General features: G+C 48.1%; 1 protein-coding gene across 1 annotated transcript in view; it reads right to left on the bottom strand.

The window, feature by feature from the left end:
* The window catches only part of LOC308153227 (protein diaphanous homolog 3-like), a gene marked incomplete at both ends in the record, with an annotated part of 304,860 nt that overhangs the window by 54,421 nt on the left and 228,972 nt on the right, over positions 1–21,467 (bottom strand). The window contains 3 exons of the mRNA XM_080526311.1: positions 573–635; positions 1,212–1,307; positions 13,261–13,402. Of these exons, the coding sequence (XP_080382437.1) occupies positions 573–635; positions 1,212–1,307; positions 13,261–13,402 (301 nt within the window). The remainder of the gene's footprint in view (positions 1–572; positions 636–1,211; positions 1,308–13,260; positions 13,403–21,467) is intronic.

The following is a 21,467-nucleotide window of genomic DNA, read 5'->3' as shown; positions in this document are numbered from 1 at the left end:
GGGACGCACACGGGTGACTTTCATCCAGAGGGGTTGGGTTTGTTGGCGCCTGGGGAAAGACTCGCCGCCCCCCCCCCCCCACCACCTCCCCTCCAGGCTGAGCAGTCCCACAACATCAGATAGAAACAGGTGTAGGGGTGGAGGCGTCACCATCAAGGTGAGGGGGAAAAGGAACGCCTATGGGGGAGGGTGCTCATGGGAATTATTGCAAAGTGAGCTGAGCAGATGCGAGGGGGGTGGGGGGGTGGTGGGGGGGTACAGTCAAGCGCCTGCGGAGAGGACGACTCAGAACGGGCCTCGGAGGACGTCCAGGTCGTCCGTAAGAGAGACACAGGAAGTAGGAGGATTTACAGGAAGAGGGATGTGCATTATCATGTGCACCATGCAGAGAGAGGGTGGGGGAGGGGGGGAGGGTTGGGGGGACATAGCAGCATGCCAGCAGATCGCAGCTGAAAGAAAAAAACGACAGAAGCCGAACGTTTACAGAAGGTCTCGTTTGACCAATAGGAGCGAGGCGGGAGGGCAGCTGGAATGTGCGCGCGGGGCGACGGAGAGGTTGTGTTTGGTGTTACCATGGTTACGAGGCCTGAGGACCTGGCAGTAGGCGCTGGGGCTGAAGCTCTGCTGCTGGTCATCTGTACACACACAACCACCCAGGCACTTAGGACAGACCGGGGGGGGGGTGGGGTTGGAGGGTTATGGGCCTAGGTGATGGGTGTGTGAGTTGCATGGACAGGCTAAGTGTGTGGTACAGTATGGTGTGTGCATGCGTGTGTGTGTGTGTGTGTGTGTGCGCAACATACACTAGAAGGTTTGAGGCTAAGAGTGTGTGTATTAGGAAGATACGGGGTATGGGTCTATGGTGTGTGTGTGTGTGTGTGTTGTGTTAGGTAAGGGGGTATGGGTGTAGGTGTGTGTGTGTGTGTGTGTGCGCAACATACGCTAGAAGGTTTGAGGCTAAGAGTGTGTGTATTAGGAAGATACGGGGTATGGGTCTATGGTGTGTGTGTGTGTTGTGTTGTGTTAGGTAAGGGGGTATGGGTGTACGTGTGTGTGTGTGTTGTGTTAGGTAAGGGGGTATGAGTGTAGGTGTGTGTGTGTGTGTGTGTGTGTGTGTGTGCATGTGCGTGTGTGTGTGTGTGTGCATGTGTGTGTGTGTGTGTGTGTGTGTGTGTGCGTGTGTGTGTGTGTGTGTGTGTGGATGGTCTCACCTCTGGGCCTGGGCGCTCTCTTCCGTCGGTCTCTGAATGCTGCTCCGGACTGCAGCGCCTCCAGCAGACTATCCATCACTCCAGTCTCATCGCTCTCTGGGAGAGGGAGAGGGAGAGAGGGAGAGGGAGAGGGAGAGGGAGAGAGGAAGAGAGAAAAAGAAAAATGAGATGAGAGGAATTTGTATGAGCCTTGAGGGTTGCCATAGCAATGCCAAAGATTATGGACACGCAACACAGGTAGTACATCACAAGTTAAAACCCAGCGATTTGAAAAGCAGACAAGCCCTTAACTGGCTCGTATATCATCTGCCTGCTTCCCCACAGACACCCACAGCCAGGGTCCGGCGTGTGTGTGGGTGAGGGTGCGGGTATGGGTGTGTGTGTATAGGTGAGTATGTGTGTGTGTAAGAGAGAGAGAGAGAGAGAAAGAAAAATGTTGTATTTGTGTACTTGTCTGTAAGTACAGTGTGTGTGTGTGTGTGTGTGTGTGTGTGTGTGTGTGTGTGTGTGTGTGTGTGTGAGTCTGTGTGTGTGAGTGTGTGTGTGTGTGGCAGGTCGGTCAGCCAGCCAGCCTATAAATCCCAGAATGAAAGTTCAAGCTATTAACCCGAGGCCATTGCCTGCCACCCCCACCCCACCCCCTCTCCAGAGCACACACACAAACTGACAGACAGAGAGAGAGACAGACAGACACAGACAGACAGAGAGAGACAGACAGATAGAGAGAGGCAGACAGAGAGAGACAGACAGATAGAGAGAGGCAGACAGAGAGAGGCAGACAGACAGAGAGACAAACATAGAGAGACAGACAGAGAGAAAGAGACAGACAGAGAGAGAGACAGACAGACAGACAGAGACAGAGAGACAGACAGAGAGACAGACAGACAGACAGAGAGACAGACAGACAGACAGACAGAGAGACAGACAGAGAGAGACAGACAGGCAGACACAGACAGAGAGAGAGACAGAGAGACAGACAGACAGACAGACAGAGAGAGAGACAGAGAGACAGACAGACAGAGAGAGAAAGAGAGAGACAGAGAGACAGACAGACAGAGAGAGAGACAGACAGAGAGACAGACAGACAGAGAAAGGACTTAAAGCTTTGCTTTTTTGTAGGACAGGACGGCTACAGAGGAGGTAGGAGAGACCTCTGATCCAGAGCCATGTTGCTGTTCAGTTTCAGGGTAGTGCACAGGGCCAAAGACCCTGCACACCAGCACCGAGGACACTAAGGGGGTGTTCTCACTAGAACATTTGCTTCACTTGAAACGGAGTTTAGGATAAAGTTCACTTTGCTCTGCGTTGTTTGGAGCGGTGAGAACGCTCATTCGAAGTAACTCCTGGAGCAAATACCCGTCGGATGATCCGCTTGAAAAGGGTGGTTTCGCTCTGGTTACAAACGACGCATCCATCACTTTGCTTCGCTTCGCTTTTGGTGAGAACGCTGCTCGAGGCAGTCCATAGGAAAACAACAGCGCAGGCGTGTTGATCTGGATAAGAGAGGGACAACGGGCAATTCTCAATTTTTCGGACCAATCAACTACCACGTCTGTTGCTTTGAATGTGTATGTTACTTCGTTTACATGAAGGGCTGTGAGAACACAAATCAGATAAATAATTAATGCAACAATGTTGCGAACTCATCCACTTGCTTCGGGTCTCGATTCGGACTTTCATGTGAGAACATGACCTGAGAGACACAAGGACCCCCTGCATCTCAGGCTCTCTTCATCATCACTTCACCAGTGGCTGACCCACGGAGGCCTGCAGGGCTGACGGAGCTTCTCTTTACACTAGGACGTGTTTGAGGAGCTGCTGATCACACGCATTTCTTTCTAACACCAGAAGAGGCTGTGTTCTGTTTTGTTGTAGGAGGGTTTGTTCAGGCCAAGACAGACAGACAGACAAACGGACGGACGGACAGACAGACAGACGGACAGAGGGACAGTCCGTGTATGTGTGTGTGTGTGTGTGTGAATGGGTGAATGAGAGGCCCTTGTAAAGCACTTTGGAATAAGGCGCTACACAGCTGCATCTCAAAAAAATTTGAATATCGTGGAAAAGTTATTATTTTCCGTAATTTAATTCAAAAAGTAATCATTCATATATTCTAGATTCATTACACATAATGTGAAATATTTCAAGCATTTTTTTGTTTCAATGTTGATGATTACGGCCTACAGCTCATGAAAATCAAAAATCCAGTATCTCAAACTATTTGAATTTTACATAAGACCTATCAAAAAAGGGATTTATAATACAGAAATGTCGACCTTCTGAAAAGTGTGTTAATTTATGCACTCAATACTGGGTTCTGGGCTCCTTTTGCACGAATTACTGCATCGATGCGGCGTGGCATGGACAGACAGACATACATACATACATACATACAGGCAGGCAGGCAGGGAGGCAGGCAGACAGGGAGGCAGGCAGACAGACAGACACAGGTAGGAGCAGTACTAGTAGACACAGACACAGACAGAGAGTGGAAGTTGACCTGTAATCAGTGGAAGGTAGATGAACTCTGTGTGTGTGTGTGTGTGTGTGTGTGTGTGTGTGTGTGTGTGAGGGGCAGGGTGGGGCTCGGGGCTGTAGTGGACTAAGGTGAGGTGACAGATGACAGTTCAAGGCAGGGGTAGGGGCGAGGTGCAAGGCCAGCTAGGCCCTTCTCTCCTCTCTCAGGACAGATCGCCTGCTGTGACGCTCCGGTAATCATCTCCTCAGCCATCCCTCCTCATCTCTTTTATTACACCATGGCCCCCTCTCTCCTGCTCTCTCTCCCCAGAGCCTTCCAGTTCAGTGGGAGAGAGTGATTGCCCAGGCAGGCATCAGAGCCCTGTGTGTGTTTGTGTGTGTTTGTGTGTGTTTATGTGTGTGTGTGTATGTGTGTGTGTGTGTGTGTGTGTGTTGGAGATGGTGAGGCTGCCTCAGCCTCAGAAATGGAGAGAGAGAGAGTGAAAGTGAGACAAGAGAGAGAGAGAGAGAGAGAGAGAGAGAGAGAGAGAGAGAGAGAGAGAGAGAGAGAGAGAGAGAGAGAGAGAGAGAGAGAGATAGGGAGCGGTTTAATAAAGTGTAGACTTTTGAAGCCAATAGTAAGTGATGTGACAGAGGAAGGCTGAAGCCAATAGTCAGTAATGTGACTGGCGAGGCCCAGGATTGATTTACTGTGGGACAGGAGGACATTTGCTCTGATTAAACTAGAGGGTGTTTTTCCCCTTCTCGTCCCTCTCAAGTGATCACAACAGCAGCAGCAGCAACAACAGCAGCAGCAACAACAGCACAGCCAAGGGAGTCCAGAGACCAGGGGTAAATAGACCTCTCAGAGACAAAACCACCGCTCCACCAACGGTCAGTGGTTATTGCATGGAAACACAGAGACAAAAATAGCCGATATTTAAGGGGACTGAACCTACATACAGACTGCTATCCATGTCACCATGTCCCTCGGTGGGCTATCCACATGGAGTCAGCACTAGCAGCAATGCTGCTTTTGCGTTTGCCTTGATGTTGTCAGGGTGAAAACTGAGAGAGAGGACGCTAACAATGTAGCTCCACTTTCTACTTTACATGGATTCAGCTTAGTGCCGACTTGTGTGTGTGTGTGTGTGTGTGTGTGTGTGTGTGTGAGAGAGAGAGAGAGAGAGACCTCTCCTTGGATGCTAACAATGTAGCCTGCTGTTCACTATTTACATGCATTCAGTGTCAATCTGGGAAAGACGCATTTTGGAACATTGTTGCCTGCTGTTCACTATTTACATGCATTCAGTGTCGATCTGGGAAAGACGCATTTTGGAACATTGTTGTCAGGGTACTATTTGAGGCATTTGAAAAAAGCGCAAAACGCCAGCAAGCAAAAATCCAATCCATCAACTCAGACACACCTCTCAGGTTTCTCAAACCCATCTGTATTTTGCTCAGGTCTGGCAGAAGGATGGCCGTAATTTTTTGATTTATTGCCTCAGACAGGAGATTATACAAGTCAACGTAAGTGTCTGTGACATATCTGGAATGGCAGCGCCCCCGGTATATCTCTCAGTCCTGATCGCCCCCTCAGAGGTCAAAGAACAGGAGGAGGACGGATGAGAGAGAGAGAGCGAGAGAGAGAGGTAATAAGGACATCATCACGACCACTGTAATCATGTTCATGTTCAGTGACCTTCACCCACCCCCCCCCCCCCCCCCGCCCCTGTTTTCTTCTCTTCCTCCTTCATTCCTCCTCACGCCTCCCCCCCTGTCTTCCAAACAGATACAGGAAACACTCCTGCGGTCCATTGTGTGTCCCATCAGCATGGATAAATGTCAACTGTCAGTCTGGGATGAGGGCTGCATAGCAACTCTATTCTAAGGTCACTTTTGTGATCCCCTCGGCCAAGTTGTTCGTGCGTTCCCGCTGGCTTCGGGAGAGTGGATTCATATTTCTATAGACCGGATATGCAGGGAGATGTGACTGGCATACACTGAGAGGGCGAGACTGAGAAGTGTTGTTTTGTCAGGGTGTCGAGAGGGAAGGATGGGGTTTGAGTGCCACTTACTTTCAGACGCATGTTTGAGGATTAGATTAGACACACCAGGCCACACTATAGCTACACTAATGTCTTCAGAAAATACACACCAAATCTCTGTGTACACAGTCCTCGTGTTGCTTTGCTGTACTGTCATTCAAATGCAGCACGTTCCCGTGTCTCTCATTTGAATGAGGAGCATGTGCAGCGGCTGGTATTCCTGGATCTGCCTGTGTGTGTGTGTGTGTGTGTGTGTGTCTGCTTTACCATTCACGAGGCCTTGTGAGCTCCCCTAGGGATTGCCTGCCCCCCCCCCCGACTCTCCAGAGAACACACTACCACAGCAGAGTTTAACCCATGCAGGGTCTTCTATCTACCAGGCCTCCCTCCCTCCTTCCACCAACCAATTGGCCTACTTCTACAACTGTGTGAGGCCTGATGCCAGACACACACACCCAGAGTGTTCATCTAAGGAGGGCTGTAGTTTTCTTCCCCCTTACTTTCCTACAGCAGCAGTTCTTCATCATTAGGGAGAACAGGAAGAACACAAACATTTCATAGGAAAACCACCGAGACCACGACAATCTATCACAAGCAGCCTCCCACACGGCAGCTATATCTCCACGCACGTACACGCGCACACACACACGCACTACCCAATCCAGAAGCCCCGACTCAGCAGAGGAAAACACGCCTTCTTATTGATGGTCAAAAATATGCCAGTTTGATTTAAAGAAGCAGACAAGATGATGTGTTCTTAGTTGACAGCATGTACACGACAACAGTAACCTGCAATTAACCTGGGTGCTTGTGTGTGTGTGTTCTCTTTTTGACTTCTGTCGTCTGAGAACGCTGACTAAAAACACCCCCAAGCCCTCAGGAGAGGGAGAGGGAGAGAGAGAGAGAGAGAGAGAGAGAGAGAGGGAGAGAGAGAGAGAGAGAGGAGAGAGAGAGAGAGAGAGAGAGAGAGAGAGAGAGAGAGAGAGAGAGAGAGAGAGAGAGAAAGGGAGATAAAACACAAACCGAGATCTCTGAGCTCAGGATTATTTGTGAGTGCAAACCGTCCAATTTTACACATCACTCAGAGCACCACGCACCGGAGAGACAGAAAACAGCTTTATGACTTTGAAAAGAGGTGCTTTGAGAAAAAAAAAAATCATCCGATAAATATATATTTATATATATACAAACACACACGCCGCCTGAGATCACAGACATGTCAGCCGTCACTGCAGGTAGTCGGGGGGTAAACATGGCAAAATCAGGAATATGATTACAACTAATTGCTGTGAAATAGATATGAAATGGTGGGTGGGGGGGAATGCAGGACTTCAGACAACGTGGAGAGGGTGTGGGGGGGAGGTAATCTGGCTTTGAAGGTAGAGCCGCTGAACGATGCTTTGATGTCCGCCCCATTTCTGCCGCCCCATTTCTGCCTCACGCTATTTCTCTCAAGCACCTACGACTGGAGCTCTCCAGGAGAGGTGTGTACTGAGCGGTTCACTTCATCTCTTTCTATGCCTAAATACACACAAGAATACACCTGTGTGTGTCTGATCCTGGAGCAGTGTGTGTCTGACATCAGTTCATATTAGGTAGAACCTCTGTTTCTGGTCTCCAGTCAGTTGCCTTGTTAAAGCTCTATCAGTTGACTCTCTCTCTCTCTCTCTCTCTCTCTCTCTCTCTCTCCCATCGCCCTCTCTCTCTCTCTCTCTCTCTCTCTCTCTCCGTCTCTCTCATCTCCCTCTCTCTCTCTCTCCCATTTTTTCTCTCTCCTCTCTCTCCCTCCCTCCCTGCTGAAAGCAGGGTGTGAGACGATCCACCACAAAGTGTCTGCACTCCATCTCCTCCACTTAGAGGGAAAGAACAGGTGAGGAGCAGGGTGTGCCGAAAACAAAACCAGAGGATGTCTCTTTGAAAACCCAAACAATCAAAACACAAGCAGCACAAACAGACGGACAGACAGACGGACACACTCCAGGGAGCAGACAGGTAGTCGTTAGGTGTCTGCCTGCCTCTGAAGGAAGAAGCCAATCACGAGCCGTTCGCAACTCAGACAAGAGTTAAGAGTGGTGTTTTCCATCTGTCTGAGTAACACGGTGGTTACGCGGGAGGGCGTCTCTCTCTCCGTCTCTCCCTCTCTCTCTCTGTGTTTCTCTCTCTCTCTTCCTCCCTCTCTCTCTCTCTCTCTCTCTCTACTGGAGTGTGTCTGTCTCTCCTGCTCCTCTATGTCACGTCTTCATAGTTTGTCCTGTGTAGCCATGTAGGGAATGTTGAATAAAGCTCTGATGTGTAATTTGTCGCTCCACAAACATCCCCGCTCGCGCTCTACCCCGGGAGTTAATGCAACAGATTTGTCATGTACGCAACGCAAGCCAGGCGCGGCAAGAGAGAGGGGAGGGAAAAAAACACCTATTCAATCTGAATTTCAATCTCCATACAGCTCTATGCAAATGCAGCAGGCTATTTCTCTCCCTCCGAGCGAGCGAGGAATGGAGCGCATAACCCCGACGTCGAGCAGATGAAAACACTTTCCTCATTACTCCTCGAGGGGGGTGTGTGTGTCGATGTGTCTGTGTGTGTGTGTGTGTGTGTGTGTGTGTATGTGTGTGTGTGTTGGACATGCACGCTCATTGTCAGGTGTCTGCATTGTGAGTACCGGTAGTGGTGTGTTGCAGGGCCTGTATAGAGGTAGCCAGTGTACTGCAGGTGTGTGTGTGTGTGTAGGCGCTCCAGGTGTGTGTGTAGGTGCTCCAGGTGTGTGTGTAGACGCTCCAGGGCGTGGAGGACACCAGGAGGCATGTAGCTATGGTTGTAACAGGAGGACGTCTCACTGGCAGAAGCGTCTGTCCTGGGCTGAAGTGGGCTAAGCCTTCGCTGTGTTTACACTGAGAGGAGCAGGGGGCGGGAAGGCAGGGCGTCAGGGTGGCGTGCAGGGTTGTGTGTGTGTGTGTGTGTGTGTGTGTGTGTATGTGTGTGGCTGCTGCTCTGCTATGAACCAACGGGGCTTTTTAGGGAATTGCTGGATAATCAGACGATTAGAGAGGAAACCTCCATCCTGTCTGACAAACACAGAGAGGCTCTTTACTTGATAACTGGGTGTGGAGCTGCAGCCTTCAGCCCTGCCAGTGTCCCTGTGTGTGTTTCTCTCTGTGTGTGTGTGTGTGTGTGTGTGTGTGTGTGTGTGTGTGTGTGTGTGTGTGTGTGTGTGTGTGTGTGTGTGTGTGCGAGTGTGCGTGCGTGCGTGTGTGTGTGTGTGTGTGTTTATGTGTGTGCCTGCATGTGTTTGTGTGAGTGTGTGTGTGTGTGTGTGTGTGTGTGTGTGCGTCTGCATGTGTGTGTATGCTTTGGCCTGTGTATGTGTGTGTGTGTGTGTGTGTGTGCCTGCCTGCATGTGTTTGTGTGTGTGTGTGTGTGTGTGTGTGTGTGTGTGTTTTGGCCTGTGTGTGTGTGTGTGTGTGCTTTGGCCTGTTTGTGTGTATGTGTGGGTGTGTGTGTGTGTGTGTGGGTGTAAGTGTGTGCCCGTCCTCTCCTCCTGTCCTGGCCCACCCCCTCGTCTTCATCCTTCTCCCCAGCGTGGGCTCTGCTCCTTCAGCCCTGCCAGAGTGTGTGTGTGTATTTGTGCGTGTATCGGCCTGTGTGTGTGTGTGTGTGTGTGTGTGTACGCATGCATGCTTTGGCTGTGTGTGCGCATGTTTGCGTACGTGCTTTGGCCTCTGTGTGTGTGTGTGTGTTCCCACTCCCTCTCTCCTACCTCAACCCCCTCGTTTCCATCTCTAGCCCAGCGTGGGCGCTGCTCTGGCCACAGGAGCTACACCGGGCCAGAACACGGCCTGCTGGGAGACAACATCATCTCAGCCTCCCTGCCCTCCCTGACCCGGGCCTTTACAAGGCCCACAGCCTCCCGGCCCAGCACACACACAGCTGCAGGGCTGCAGGACACCCTGACTCACTCATTAGCCTGACTCCAGTTAGAAATCAGTGCACTGCGGTCATTCTACCACAGTACATGGACTTGGTATGTGTGTGTATGTGTCAAAAGCCCTTCACACACACACTTGTAAATGACATGACATTCCAACTCTGGATTTTTGCATTTATCATGTACAGAAAAACTATACACACAATACACACAGCATAATATTAATATAGTTTAGTCATTATTATTACTTATTATATATTGACTGTGGAACGGGACGAGTCTGACGTCATTCAACTGCGCGTTAGTTCGTTTTCAGTTCAGCTACCAGGCTACGTGTTTCTAGCCTAGCCTAACCTAACCTTGTGAGGGCTATGTTGCTAGTGTAGGAATATGCGTGTTATTGTTTTGTTGGTCTCTTTGTAAAAATGCCAGTGTTTACGTCTCCTGGCTCTATGGTAGATCCCATGTTTACGTCTCCTGGCTCTATGGTAGATCCCATGTTTACGTCTCCTGGCTCTATGGTAGATCCCCTGATGCTGAAAGTGCGTTCAGCTCGTCTTCAGCTGGAGGCGCAGGGAGAAGAGGGTGAGAGTTTCAGTTGAAGCTGAAGATTGGTTTCATACATGGCTATTAACAGGCGTAGGCTAAAGTTGCAGTAAGGTGAAATAGGGATGGGATCTAACGCTGGCGGCAGTGTTCCTCAGGTTTTGATGTGAGTAAAAACATTTCATTGGTCCCTGTTTTCCAAGAGTCTGAGGTTGAGTTTCAGTGTGTTTTGAGCACATTGCCGCTGTACTGTGTTGGCTAAAACATGTATGGAAGACAGCCTGGACACATTCACTTGCAGGTCAGACCACTGGTAAACATGTGAGCGCAGTGTATTAGGGGCATGTCTTTTTTCTGTTCTGCATTATTGTTATATTAGCCTAATTTAAGGATTCAGAAGGAGAAATTAATGAAGATTAATACCAGAATAAATGAGATTTTTCACTGTTAAAGGTGGGTTTTTTGCATTTAGGATATTAAGCGATTTCTTGCCGATGATCCATGGCTGGCTTTGTGAATGTCGGTACACGTCAAAAAAACGATTATTCGTTCATAGCACCCACCGAATACTCAAATATGAAAACATGTAGTTATGCACATCCCTACCCCTTACCAGGTAAATTCCATGGAATTTAATGTGAAAGCTCTTGTGTGAATGAGGTTTAAGTGACTCCAGCCTAAGTGCTCACAATTCGCCTAACAATCAGTTGGCTTTTATCTGAGTTTGTGTGTGTGTGTGTGTGTGTGTGTGGGGGGGGGGGGGGGGGGCATCTGTGTGTATGTGTGTGGGTGCATGTGTGCGCGCACTTTCCTATTTAAAAAAGCCCTGCTTATGCTATTAATTATGTGGGGGGTTTGGACCGGCTAGTTTTCAGGTTGTTCGTATCTGTATTTTCCTTAAATGTGCTTTCTGTTGTTGCCAATTTCGATTACTTGCTGATGTCTTCGGATAATTATATTATGTATGTATCTGACTGTTGCTTGTATATATTGCGGTTGGGTTGTAGTGGTGGGTTGTGGAGTGATGACGGGCTGTGTGTGTGAGTGTGTGTGTAGGTGCTTTGTATTGTTATTTGTTATGTGTTACGATTATGTTTGTATCGTCATGTGAGGACCCCCTCGAAAATGAGAAGATTCTTCTCAAGGGGCTTACCTCAAATAAACAATCTCAATCAATCAATCAATGTTAGACACAGTGACAGCCAGGGACATCACATTCATCCAGGGAAGTCATTGTTTTAGTTTTGCTTCATCTTAATTTAAGCAGGTCTAAATATCTTTCAAGCTCCATCCTGCAAATTTCTCTAAGCCTTTATGACAACGTTGACCTCAAGGTTGTCCTCTATTTGATAGAAAAGTTTAAAACTCTAAGAAACAGAAACTAAACATAAACCACATCCAGTATACACACAGACACACACACACACACCAGGGAAATTACACCTTTGAGTCGTGTGTGTGTGTGTCTGAGCAACATGAAATTGGGAACAATCAATGACATGGTTTGGCTCTGCCCTGTGCCCACCCATCTGTGGCTCTGGAGGTGAGAGATAACTGTGGCATGGCAAAGCCACATGACACACACACACACACACACACACACACACACACACACACACATACATACACACACACACACACGCGCACACACACACACACACACACACACACACACACACACACACACACACCTCCCTGCGCATTGACCCTGACCCTGGATGTGTCCATGTGTTGTGGACGTCAGGTTCAGAAGGAGGGGATCCCCGGGGACACCAGAGCCTCCAAACACAAACACAGTGGACACTAGGTCTGCCAGAGCATTGACGTAATGTATGTGTGTGTGTGTGTGTGTGTGTGTGTGTGTGTGTGTGTGTGTGTATAATAAACCGCCTTGACAAGAGGCGTCGTGGCGTGGTATCCAGCCTGTTAGATGTGTCTGGCTGGGTGTCAGAGAGAGAGCAGGGTGCTGCTGTGGCCTGGATGGTGCAGGGCGGCTCTGCTCTGGTCCACTAGGGGTTTTACACGTCTGGCAACACGCTTGGCACGGTGCGGCGGTGCGCTTGCCCACAGCGAAGGTTGTGTTTGTGCAGGAGCAGAGCTGGCAGCGCCCAGCGTACCCTGGCAGGACAGGCCTGTGGGCACTGGCAAAGGACGGCTCCCTGAGCTGCAGACAGAGGGGGACGGAGTGGCCGTGCTGCGGGGGTGGAGGGAGACGCACGGCCCCTCGGCCCCTGAGCACAGATTACTTTCTCCTGCTATGACTGATGGGTAGATGATTCACTCACTCAGACAGATGTCTGCGTTGTAAGTAGCTTTGGATAGGAGCGACTTCTGAAAGGCCAACGATGTAACAAATGTAAATGTAGACGGGAGAGGTGCACGTGAGCCAAATGCCGGTAGATTCCCGTGTTGCTCCCTTTCACACATGTCGGCAATTCCCTGGTTGCGCGATCTACTTGAATCATTGCATGATCTACTTGAATCATTGCATGATCTACTTGAATCATTGCATGCATTCAACTAGATGCAGAGCTGAAGCGGGACGGGCACGTAGCAGCATTTAAATAGTTTAGTTCGTATTTTGCTGGGAGTTCGTTAAAAATGGCTTTAAAAAATGTCTTTCCACCTGTACGTATATATATATATATCTGCCATATATCATACCTCCACTACGATTGGAAATTAAGTAGTGTCCAGTTGTGGGATTATATTTAGCAGTAGCGATATTCGGCTGTGAAAGGAGACTGACCAGGCAATAATCAGGGTCCATTCAGACTTAACGCAACCAGGTAAATAGCATGGAATTATACATGGTCTCGACCAGGGTAATTGCCTGATCGGATTTCCCTGGTCAGTCCCATTCACACTTACGTCGACCCTGGAAATTGCATGGAACCTACTGGAAAGGCTCGTATGTGTGAAAGGGGCTCAAGAGACTTTCCTCCATACCGCACTGTGGTGAGTGACCTTGTTTTTCGAGGGGGTTCAGACAAGTGCTGCCCTGTGTTGGATTGAGTTTGACCGTGTCTGTGAAACTGGTGGACGGCGTGGCGGAGGGGGGCGGGCTCGTCCTTACCGCCTGCGTTGACCTCCAGCAGCCTCTTCTTCTTCTGTTGCTGTCTCTCCTGCTTCTCGCGCTCCGCCTTCTCCTTGGCCGCCGTCGCTCGCCTCTGTTTCTCCTCCGCCTCTCTCCTCCTCACGTTCTCCTTCTGTGCTTGCTGTGGAGAGGAAGAAAGAATGAGTGTGTGTGTGTGTGTGTGTGTGTGTGAGAGAGAGAGAGAGAGAGAGAGAGAGAGAGAGAGAGAGAGAGAGAGAGAGAGAGAGAGAGAGAGAGAGAGAGACAGGAAGGGAGTCACAGCGAGATACACAGTCAGACATCATTATCAGAGAGAAGGAGAGGCAGATAGAGAAAGAGGACACACAAAAAAGGAAAGAGATAACGAGAAAGAGAAAGAGAAAGAGAGAGAGAGAGAGAGAGAGAGAGAGAGAGAGAGAGAGAGAGAGAGAGAGAGAGGACATGGTGCGGAGAGAGAGGTAGAATGAACTCTCATTAGCGAAGACGTCTCCTCTGTTCTGCTGTCAGGGTGTTACGGCCACTTAAGTAATTTCTGGAAAATGCAAAGCTGTGAGGTGAGAGGAGAGGAGAGGAGAGGAGAGGGGAGAGGAGAGGGGAGCGAGTGCCCCCCCCCCCCCCATCCTCGTTTCTCTCTCTCCTCTAGGGCCATTAGCAGCTATAGGCCTTGTTAGAAATCTATAATCCTATTTTTGGTGATGAAGGGTAGTTTGGTGGGTGTGAACAACTTGAAAAACTGCTTTTGTGCACAGTCACAGCGACTGCCTTCATGCCCCTCACCCTCCCCCTCTGCTCCTTTTCACATATTGTAGACATGGCAAACAACTATTCTACTAAAAACGAACGGCCAAACAATACAACATACCTTTGTTTTCTGTGAGCACAGAAACATTTGCTATATGATGTGTGTGTGTGTGTGATCTGAAGGGAATTAGAGAGAGAGAGTGTGTGTGTGTGTGTGTGTGTGTGTGTGTGAAAGAGAGGGTACACAAGTGTTTCAGTGTATGTGTGGTGTGTGTGTGTGTGTCTGTGTGTGTGTGTGTGTGTGTGTGTGTGTGTGTGTGTGTGTGTGTTTGAGTGAGGCAGAGTGAGAGATCTTCAGCATCACCTGCTGGCTGCTCTGAGGCTGAACTGTCAGTATGAAGCCAGCCAGCCAGCCAGCCAGCCAGTCAGTCAGTCAGTCAGTCAGTCAGCCTGTCCGTCCGTCCGTCCGTCCGTGTGTCCGTGTGTCTGTGTGTCTGTGTGTCTGTGTGTCTGTCTATCTGTCCAGCAGCCAGCTACTCAGGCAGTGAGAGTGAGAGAGTGAGAGAGAGAAAGGGGCGAGAAAGAGAAAGGGCAAGAAAGAGAGAGAGAGAGAGAGAGGGAAACAAAGAGAGAACTGACCCACCATTCACCTGATGTGATGTAAGGTGCAGGAGGTGCAGGTGTTGGTCCACCCCCCACCCCCCCCGGCTTGGTGATCTATACAAACCCAACCAGTGGAAACAGTCTTCAAACGCCTGCTATCGGAATGCCACCCCCGCCCCGACTGTGCTCGTCCAAGTGAGAGGTCACCGCTGCGTATCGATTCGACGTATCTCTCGTACGTTTGCCGGTCCGAGGAGGAGCAGCGAGGAGAGTAAATGTTTGAGGTTTTGTCCGAGCGCTGCGGAGTGTGTGAAGCGCGCTGCTCTCCTCGACTGCGCGCGGCGTCGGGGCTGACAGCATTAGCATGCGGCTCAGGGAGGAGGTGCTAAGTCCAAATGCAAACATTACGGCTTCAAGGCATATAGCCGTATCCGGGACATCCATCATGTTTTCGTTATCATGGCTATTATTGATACACGGCATAATGCAGATGGATCTGATTCGGCAAATCCTCGGTGGGAATGGTAATTTCCATTAACTGTGTACAGTTAATCCATGCTGTGGATCACTGGCTCGCACATACGTGACTGACGCACACACACGTGTACTGAACACGTGCCCGTGCGCACACACGCACACACACGCACACACACACTCCTATGCCATGGTTCTTTCAGCTCAGGGTAAGTGGTGTTGATCGCTCCACAGCGGAGCCTGAAGAGGGGCCTAGTATGATTTAATAGAGAGCCGGTATGATTGTCACACTAATCAATGCTCAGGCACTCAGAGATATGGCTCTTATCATCCCCCCCTCCCTCCATGTCCCTTGTTTCCTCTTCTCCTCTCAGGGAACAGCAGTGACACACGGTTGACACACTGACAGGTCGGTCAATGGGTACGGAGCCCCACACACACACATACCCACCCACACAGACACAAACACACCCACCCACCCACCCACATAGACACACACACACACACACACACACACACACACACACACAGGGCGTGGGAGGGGAGGGAAACATCAATAAGAGCTCAGGATATGAAGAAACACACACTTGAGATGAAGTACCACACAGTCACTTATCTGACTGGCTGGCTGGCTGACACAGCGTAGTGAAGTCAGAGCCCACCAGCCGCTGGTGGAGACCCTGAAGAGGGTCCCGGGTGGGTCTATGACACCACTGAGGTGACCCCGTCCACTGTGCTCTGTCAAAACCATCCATTGACGCATCATCATCAGCAGTAGGGCCTAAGCGAGGTCAGAGAGCTACCAGCCGTGATCTCAAGTGGCGCGTTGCGATCAGACGATAATAGGAGTCAACAGGAGGGACGAGGGGGAGGGTCATGGGGTCACAGCAACCACAGTCCTCTCCTGTGTGACGTCTCCTCATCACTGCCAACACCTGTTCATCTGACCCCTGCTTATTAACACACACACACACACACACACACACGTACGAGACGCACCGGTCATTACCAAGCGAGGCTAATCACCCTCTCCCTCTCTTCTGATGTCCTCTCATCTCCTCATCTCCTTATCCTCCCATCCTCTCATCTCCTCACCCTCTCATCCTCTCATCTCCTCATCCTCTCATCTCCTCATCCTCTCGTCTCCTCATCCTCATCCTCTCATCCTCTCATCTCCTCATCCTCTTATCTCCTCATCCTCTTATCTCCTCATCCTCTCATCTCCTCATCTCCTCATCCTCTCCACTCATCTCAGCTCCTGACCTCCCAGTGTTTCCTCTATATGCATTGATTCGTGGCGGGCCGCCACAAATACATTTTCTCCGCCACTAATTGATTCAGTCCACTTTGATTCAGGCTGCGCAACGAGAAAGGGAGTTATTATGACCGGAGAAAAAAGCAGATTGAAGCTAGATTTAGGCCGCTTTCAGACCTACATTTCGTTACGATTTAGGGTGTAGTAAGTTACAATATGTTACAATGTTGCAATTAACCTTGTCGTTTGTGTTCGCACTGCAATCGAGACTGAATCGCTCTCAACAGGCGCGCGAAGCGACGCGCTTGCAAAACAGTTTTGTGATTGGTCCGAATTTCTCGGGACATTTGGATTTCAGGAAATCCATCTCCTCTCCCCTCTCTCTTCACCCGGCGCCGGTCTATGGAGCTATTCTAGTGCCAGCAGAAATGTAATTGTATTTGACAGATTGAATTGAATATGAGCACAAATTGAATTGTATTTGACAGATCTGAATTGTATTTGACAGATTGAATTGAATCTGAGCAAAAACTGAATTGTATTTGACAGATTGAATTGTATTCAATTCAGTTTTCATTATTTTAATTCAGTTTTCAAATTCAGTTTCTCTAAATACAATTCGGTTTTTCTCAAAATACAATTCAGTTCTCAAAATACAATTCAGTTTTAGAGGCACTCATCCGGGGACTCTGGGCTAGGTAGAATAATAGAGCACCGATTCTAAGAGCAATTGCGCGTCATCTCCCTGTCATCAGAATGATCACGCCCCTTTTTGGGTGATAGAAGTGTAGTTTGACTGGCGGTCAATGAGAATTTCTGGTCTTTGCTACTTTAATCCGATAAAATAAGAAAACAGTATTGCTTTTTAGATATTAGATGCCCAAATCCGATGGCCAGTTAGGCAAACTAATATATAGTGTGGTTTCCGATCAATGATCGACGTCGTTATATGAAAAAAGAAATGAAATAGGCAATGTGTGTCCTTTCAGTCTGTCTCCAGAGCAGTTACACGTCATCTCCCTGTCATCAGAACGATCACGTCCCCTGTTGGGTGCTAGAAGCGTAGAAGTTTGACTGGCAGTCAATGGAAAGTTGTGGTCTTTGCTACTTTAATCCGATAAAATAAGAGAACTGTAGGCCTATCGCTTTTTAGATATTAGGATCTCAAATCCGATGGCCATTCAGGCAAACAATTATATAGTGTCGTTGCCGATCAATGAAATAGGCAATGAATGTGTGTCCTTTCAGTCTGCCTCCATCCATGTGGATGAACCACCCGACCCAAAGGCCTGAGGTGTTGTAGGGGGGTATTTAGTATAACAGGCTAATGGGTTTATTGTGAGTTTACTTTGATTGTTTGTTTATTGCCTTGATCACCGTATTGAGAAGTCATATGGTTATGGGGGGTGATAGGCTATTGCAAGGTAATTTAAGCACCTGCGCATCTTGCATGGCGGTAGTGGAGAGAGAGGGGAGCGATGTATTTTTGTTGACCACATTATAAGCATATTCTATACGCATTGTTTGTTATTTTTCTGGTTTTGATCGCTTATGGATTATTTTTGTACGTCGCCAAGTTTGATTGGTCTATTCAATAAATGCTCTTAAACGTACTTTTCATCTCAGCGGATTGTTTGGCGCGTCATACAATTACCAGCCCAGACCCTGCTTGCGTCTCTCAGCGACTTTTTACTTTTGGCTCTATCTATCTATCTCGCTACAGGTGTCATATAATCCTAACCCATATCCTGTCATATAAAAGTACCTTATTGAATCTCCAGGTAATGTATTTCTGACATCGTTAAGATACTTTACTTTTCTGTTTTGGTAGTCTGTCCAATGTGACACTTGCCCTCCTCCACCGGCCCTAGTTTTGGATCTAGCTTGCTGTTCATTATTTTCATGATAAATCGTAGCTAGCTAGCTAAAACATCTTCATATACACCATACAGGCTAAATACTGATTAACAGTAGGCTACTTTGGCAAATGCCCATTGAACAGATTTATTAATTATCCTATCTTAAGAAAACTAATGTAACACTCTCATCTGGGAATTTACACAGCAAATCAAATGAAGAACTACACATCCCTGATGACAGGGAGATGACGTATGACTGCTCTGATGAATCAACCCCTAATTCATAAATGTTCTCTATATAACGACGTCGATCATTGATCGGCAACGACACTATATAATAGTTTGCCTAACTGGCCATCGGATTTGGGCTCCTAATATCTAAAAAGCACTAAGGTTTTCTTATTTTATCGGATTAAAGTAGCAAAGACCAGAAATTTCCATTGACCGCCAGTCAAACCTCTACACTTCTATCACCCAAAAGGACATGACGGGAGAGCAAAGTACCCGGATGCGTTGCTCTTATGAATTCGGATGGGAGTTAGAATCGGTGCTCTATTATTCTACCTAGCCCAGAGTCCCCGGATGAGTGCCTCTAAAACTGAATTGTATTTTGAGAAAAACTGAATTGCATTTTGAGAACTGAATTGTATTTTGAAAAAACCGAATTGTATTTTGAAAAAACCGAATTGTATTTAGAGAAACTGAATTGAATACAATTCAATCTGTCAAATACAATTCAGTTTTTGCTCAGATTCAATTCAATCTGTCAAATACAATTCAGATCTGTCAAATACAATTCAATTTGTGCTCATATTCAATTCAATCTGTCAAATACAATTCAATTAATCCCGTATCCTAATCGAAAATGCAACATCATCAGCGACGACTGTGGGTTATTGCATTTACTGCTGTTCTCTGGTCCATGTTATTGTACCAGTGCTCAGTATACGAGTATTTTAAATGAACATTCGTAATGTATGTCTCTGATGTTCATGGTCAACTAAATCAGCCTATTTTGTGAAACAAATAATGTTCCCGCTAATGGGTTAACCGAGCAGCCTTGCACCTAACGCTAGCTTTGAACTATTCATAGCATTAACGTTGGTAAATGTCATAAACGACACAGAATTGGCAGGGGAAAAGAAGGGGAGTCGAATTTTTATTGACAACGGATTTACATGATGGAAAAACATGCAGCTAAAATTCATGGAACATTTGGACAATAAGAGACACAACGGAGCTGTGGTCGCAAGGTCTAATTACAGGACAATATGCGCGGGGCAAAAATTCTCTATTGCCTCTAAAATCATCACGAACAGAACGGCGGAGGTACGGGAAAACAGGGCTCATGTCGGTGTCATCAAAGGTCAGAGTTGGTTTTCTTTAACTCAGCTGATGCATTACCTTGCTGTTGGTTGTTTACCGAATGCTCCATCTGACTGTCACACTGTGATTTTACTTGTGTTAACAGTTAATGAATAACGTTAGCCGGTTTTGTGCGTGTACTCTCATGTAGGCCTACTTCGTATTGATGAGCTGATGATCTTGTGTGTGTGTGTGTGTGTGTGTGTGTGACTGTCAGTCACAAGTTCATATTCTACGGATGTTGTTCAGTGCTGTATGCGCGTTCCTGGTTCCATGTGTACTCTACTCTTGTGTACTTCATATTCGATGAGCTGATTATCTCTCGTGTACTTCATATTCGATGAGCTGATGATCTTTCTGTGTGTGTGTGTGTGTCATGCGCGTTCCGCATGTTCCGCTGCAGCTGTAGGATATCTTGGTATTAGATCACTTTTAATGACTTAATTATTTTTTTTGCCACCCTCTAGTTTTTGGTGAAATTACGTCTTTGTTTTGAGCGCCAGTGCGCGTTTTATGCTCGTGCGCGCAAAACGCGCGAAAACTGACCACCCTGCCACTAATGTGAAAAATCCTGGAGGAAACACTGCCTCCCATTGGTGGTTAGTGAAGTAGGGTTGTGTCAGTCAGCGGACAGGGAACGAAGGCCTCCAACATGGTTGTGTTCTTAACGGGGAGAGGAGAGGAGGGGTGAGGAGAGGAGGGGAGGGGAGGGGAGGAGAGGAGAGTTGCTAAAAGAGGATTGAATAACAATCGAATTGAATAACACTCTCTCCCAGAGAGTGAAGGAGAAGGAGGAGGAGGAGAAGGGAGGGAGGGAGAAAAGTAGACAGGAAAGGAAAAAAAAAAAAAAAACACGGATCTGTCAAAAGTTCCTGGGAGCTTTTCCTGCTCTGGGGAGGAAGCACTGTAGCGGCGGAGAGCGACACCAACAATGGTGATTGATCCCCCCCAGACCTCCAGACTCCTCAGAAGACGCTTCCTCATATCAATCACTTCCGACCGCGCGTCCCTGCTAACTCCACACAGCATAACGGCTAATCTGATTCAGCGACTGCACAACACTGCTCGTAGTGACTTCAGAATCGCAAATTACCATGTTCCTAATGGCAACCGGCTCTGGTGAATTAGAGATGGAGAGAGAGAGAGGGGGGGGGAGAGAGAGAGAGAGAGAGAGAGAGAGAAAGAGAGAGAGAGAGATAGAGAGAGAGAGAGAGAGAGAGAGAGAGAGAGAGAGAGAGAGAGGGAGGGAGGGAAGGAGGGAGGGAGGGAGGGAGGGAGTGAGCGATAAACGTGAGAAGAGAACATACTCACTCATACTTTTTTCAATTAAGGAGGTAAACGATTTGAGGTTAGAGCGAGGGAGACATGATGGATGCTTGATGTTAAATTAGACTAAAACGATCTAATCCTCTCTCTCTCTCTCTCTTTCTCTGTGTGCAAAAGCATCTCTCTTTGGGCTGTTCTCTTATTAAGAAGTCAATGTTGATGCACCAACCAACATGTTGAACCTGATTACATGAACAACGCTCGTGCAAATCTCAATCCTGTTTCCTTTGGTTTTATCCCACGGCTCTCACAGACCGTCAATCTAGTTAGTGCCGACGTCAATGTGGTTAATGAGAAGTGGTAGACAAATTGATTATGTTTCTGAGTGGCGGGAGGAGTGTGTGTTATTGATATCAGCTGTGGAGAAGGATGTTTGGCTGTTCTTTCTTCCCTGCGCCAACACACCTACAGGAATAGTCCAGATTGAACAATATGAAACTGGACCTTTATCATCTAAATCTATACAGGCAACAAAACAACCACTCTAGACCTTACAATGCAGTCACCTGACACACATAGGGCTTTCACACCGGCAAAGAACCGTGCCGGTTCGCGTTCGGAAACCTCTGAACCTTGGTGCTGTC

The sequence above is a fragment of the Nansenia antarctica genome, assembly GCF_963989245.1.
Source record: "Nansenia antarctica genome assembly, chromosome: 1".
In the NCBI taxonomy this organism is placed as follows: domain Eukaryota; kingdom Metazoa; phylum Chordata; class Actinopteri; order Argentiniformes; family Microstomatidae; genus Nansenia; species Nansenia antarctica.
The sequence above is the reverse complement of the archived record's forward strand: the minus strand, read 5'-3'. Positions and strand labels throughout refer to the sequence as shown.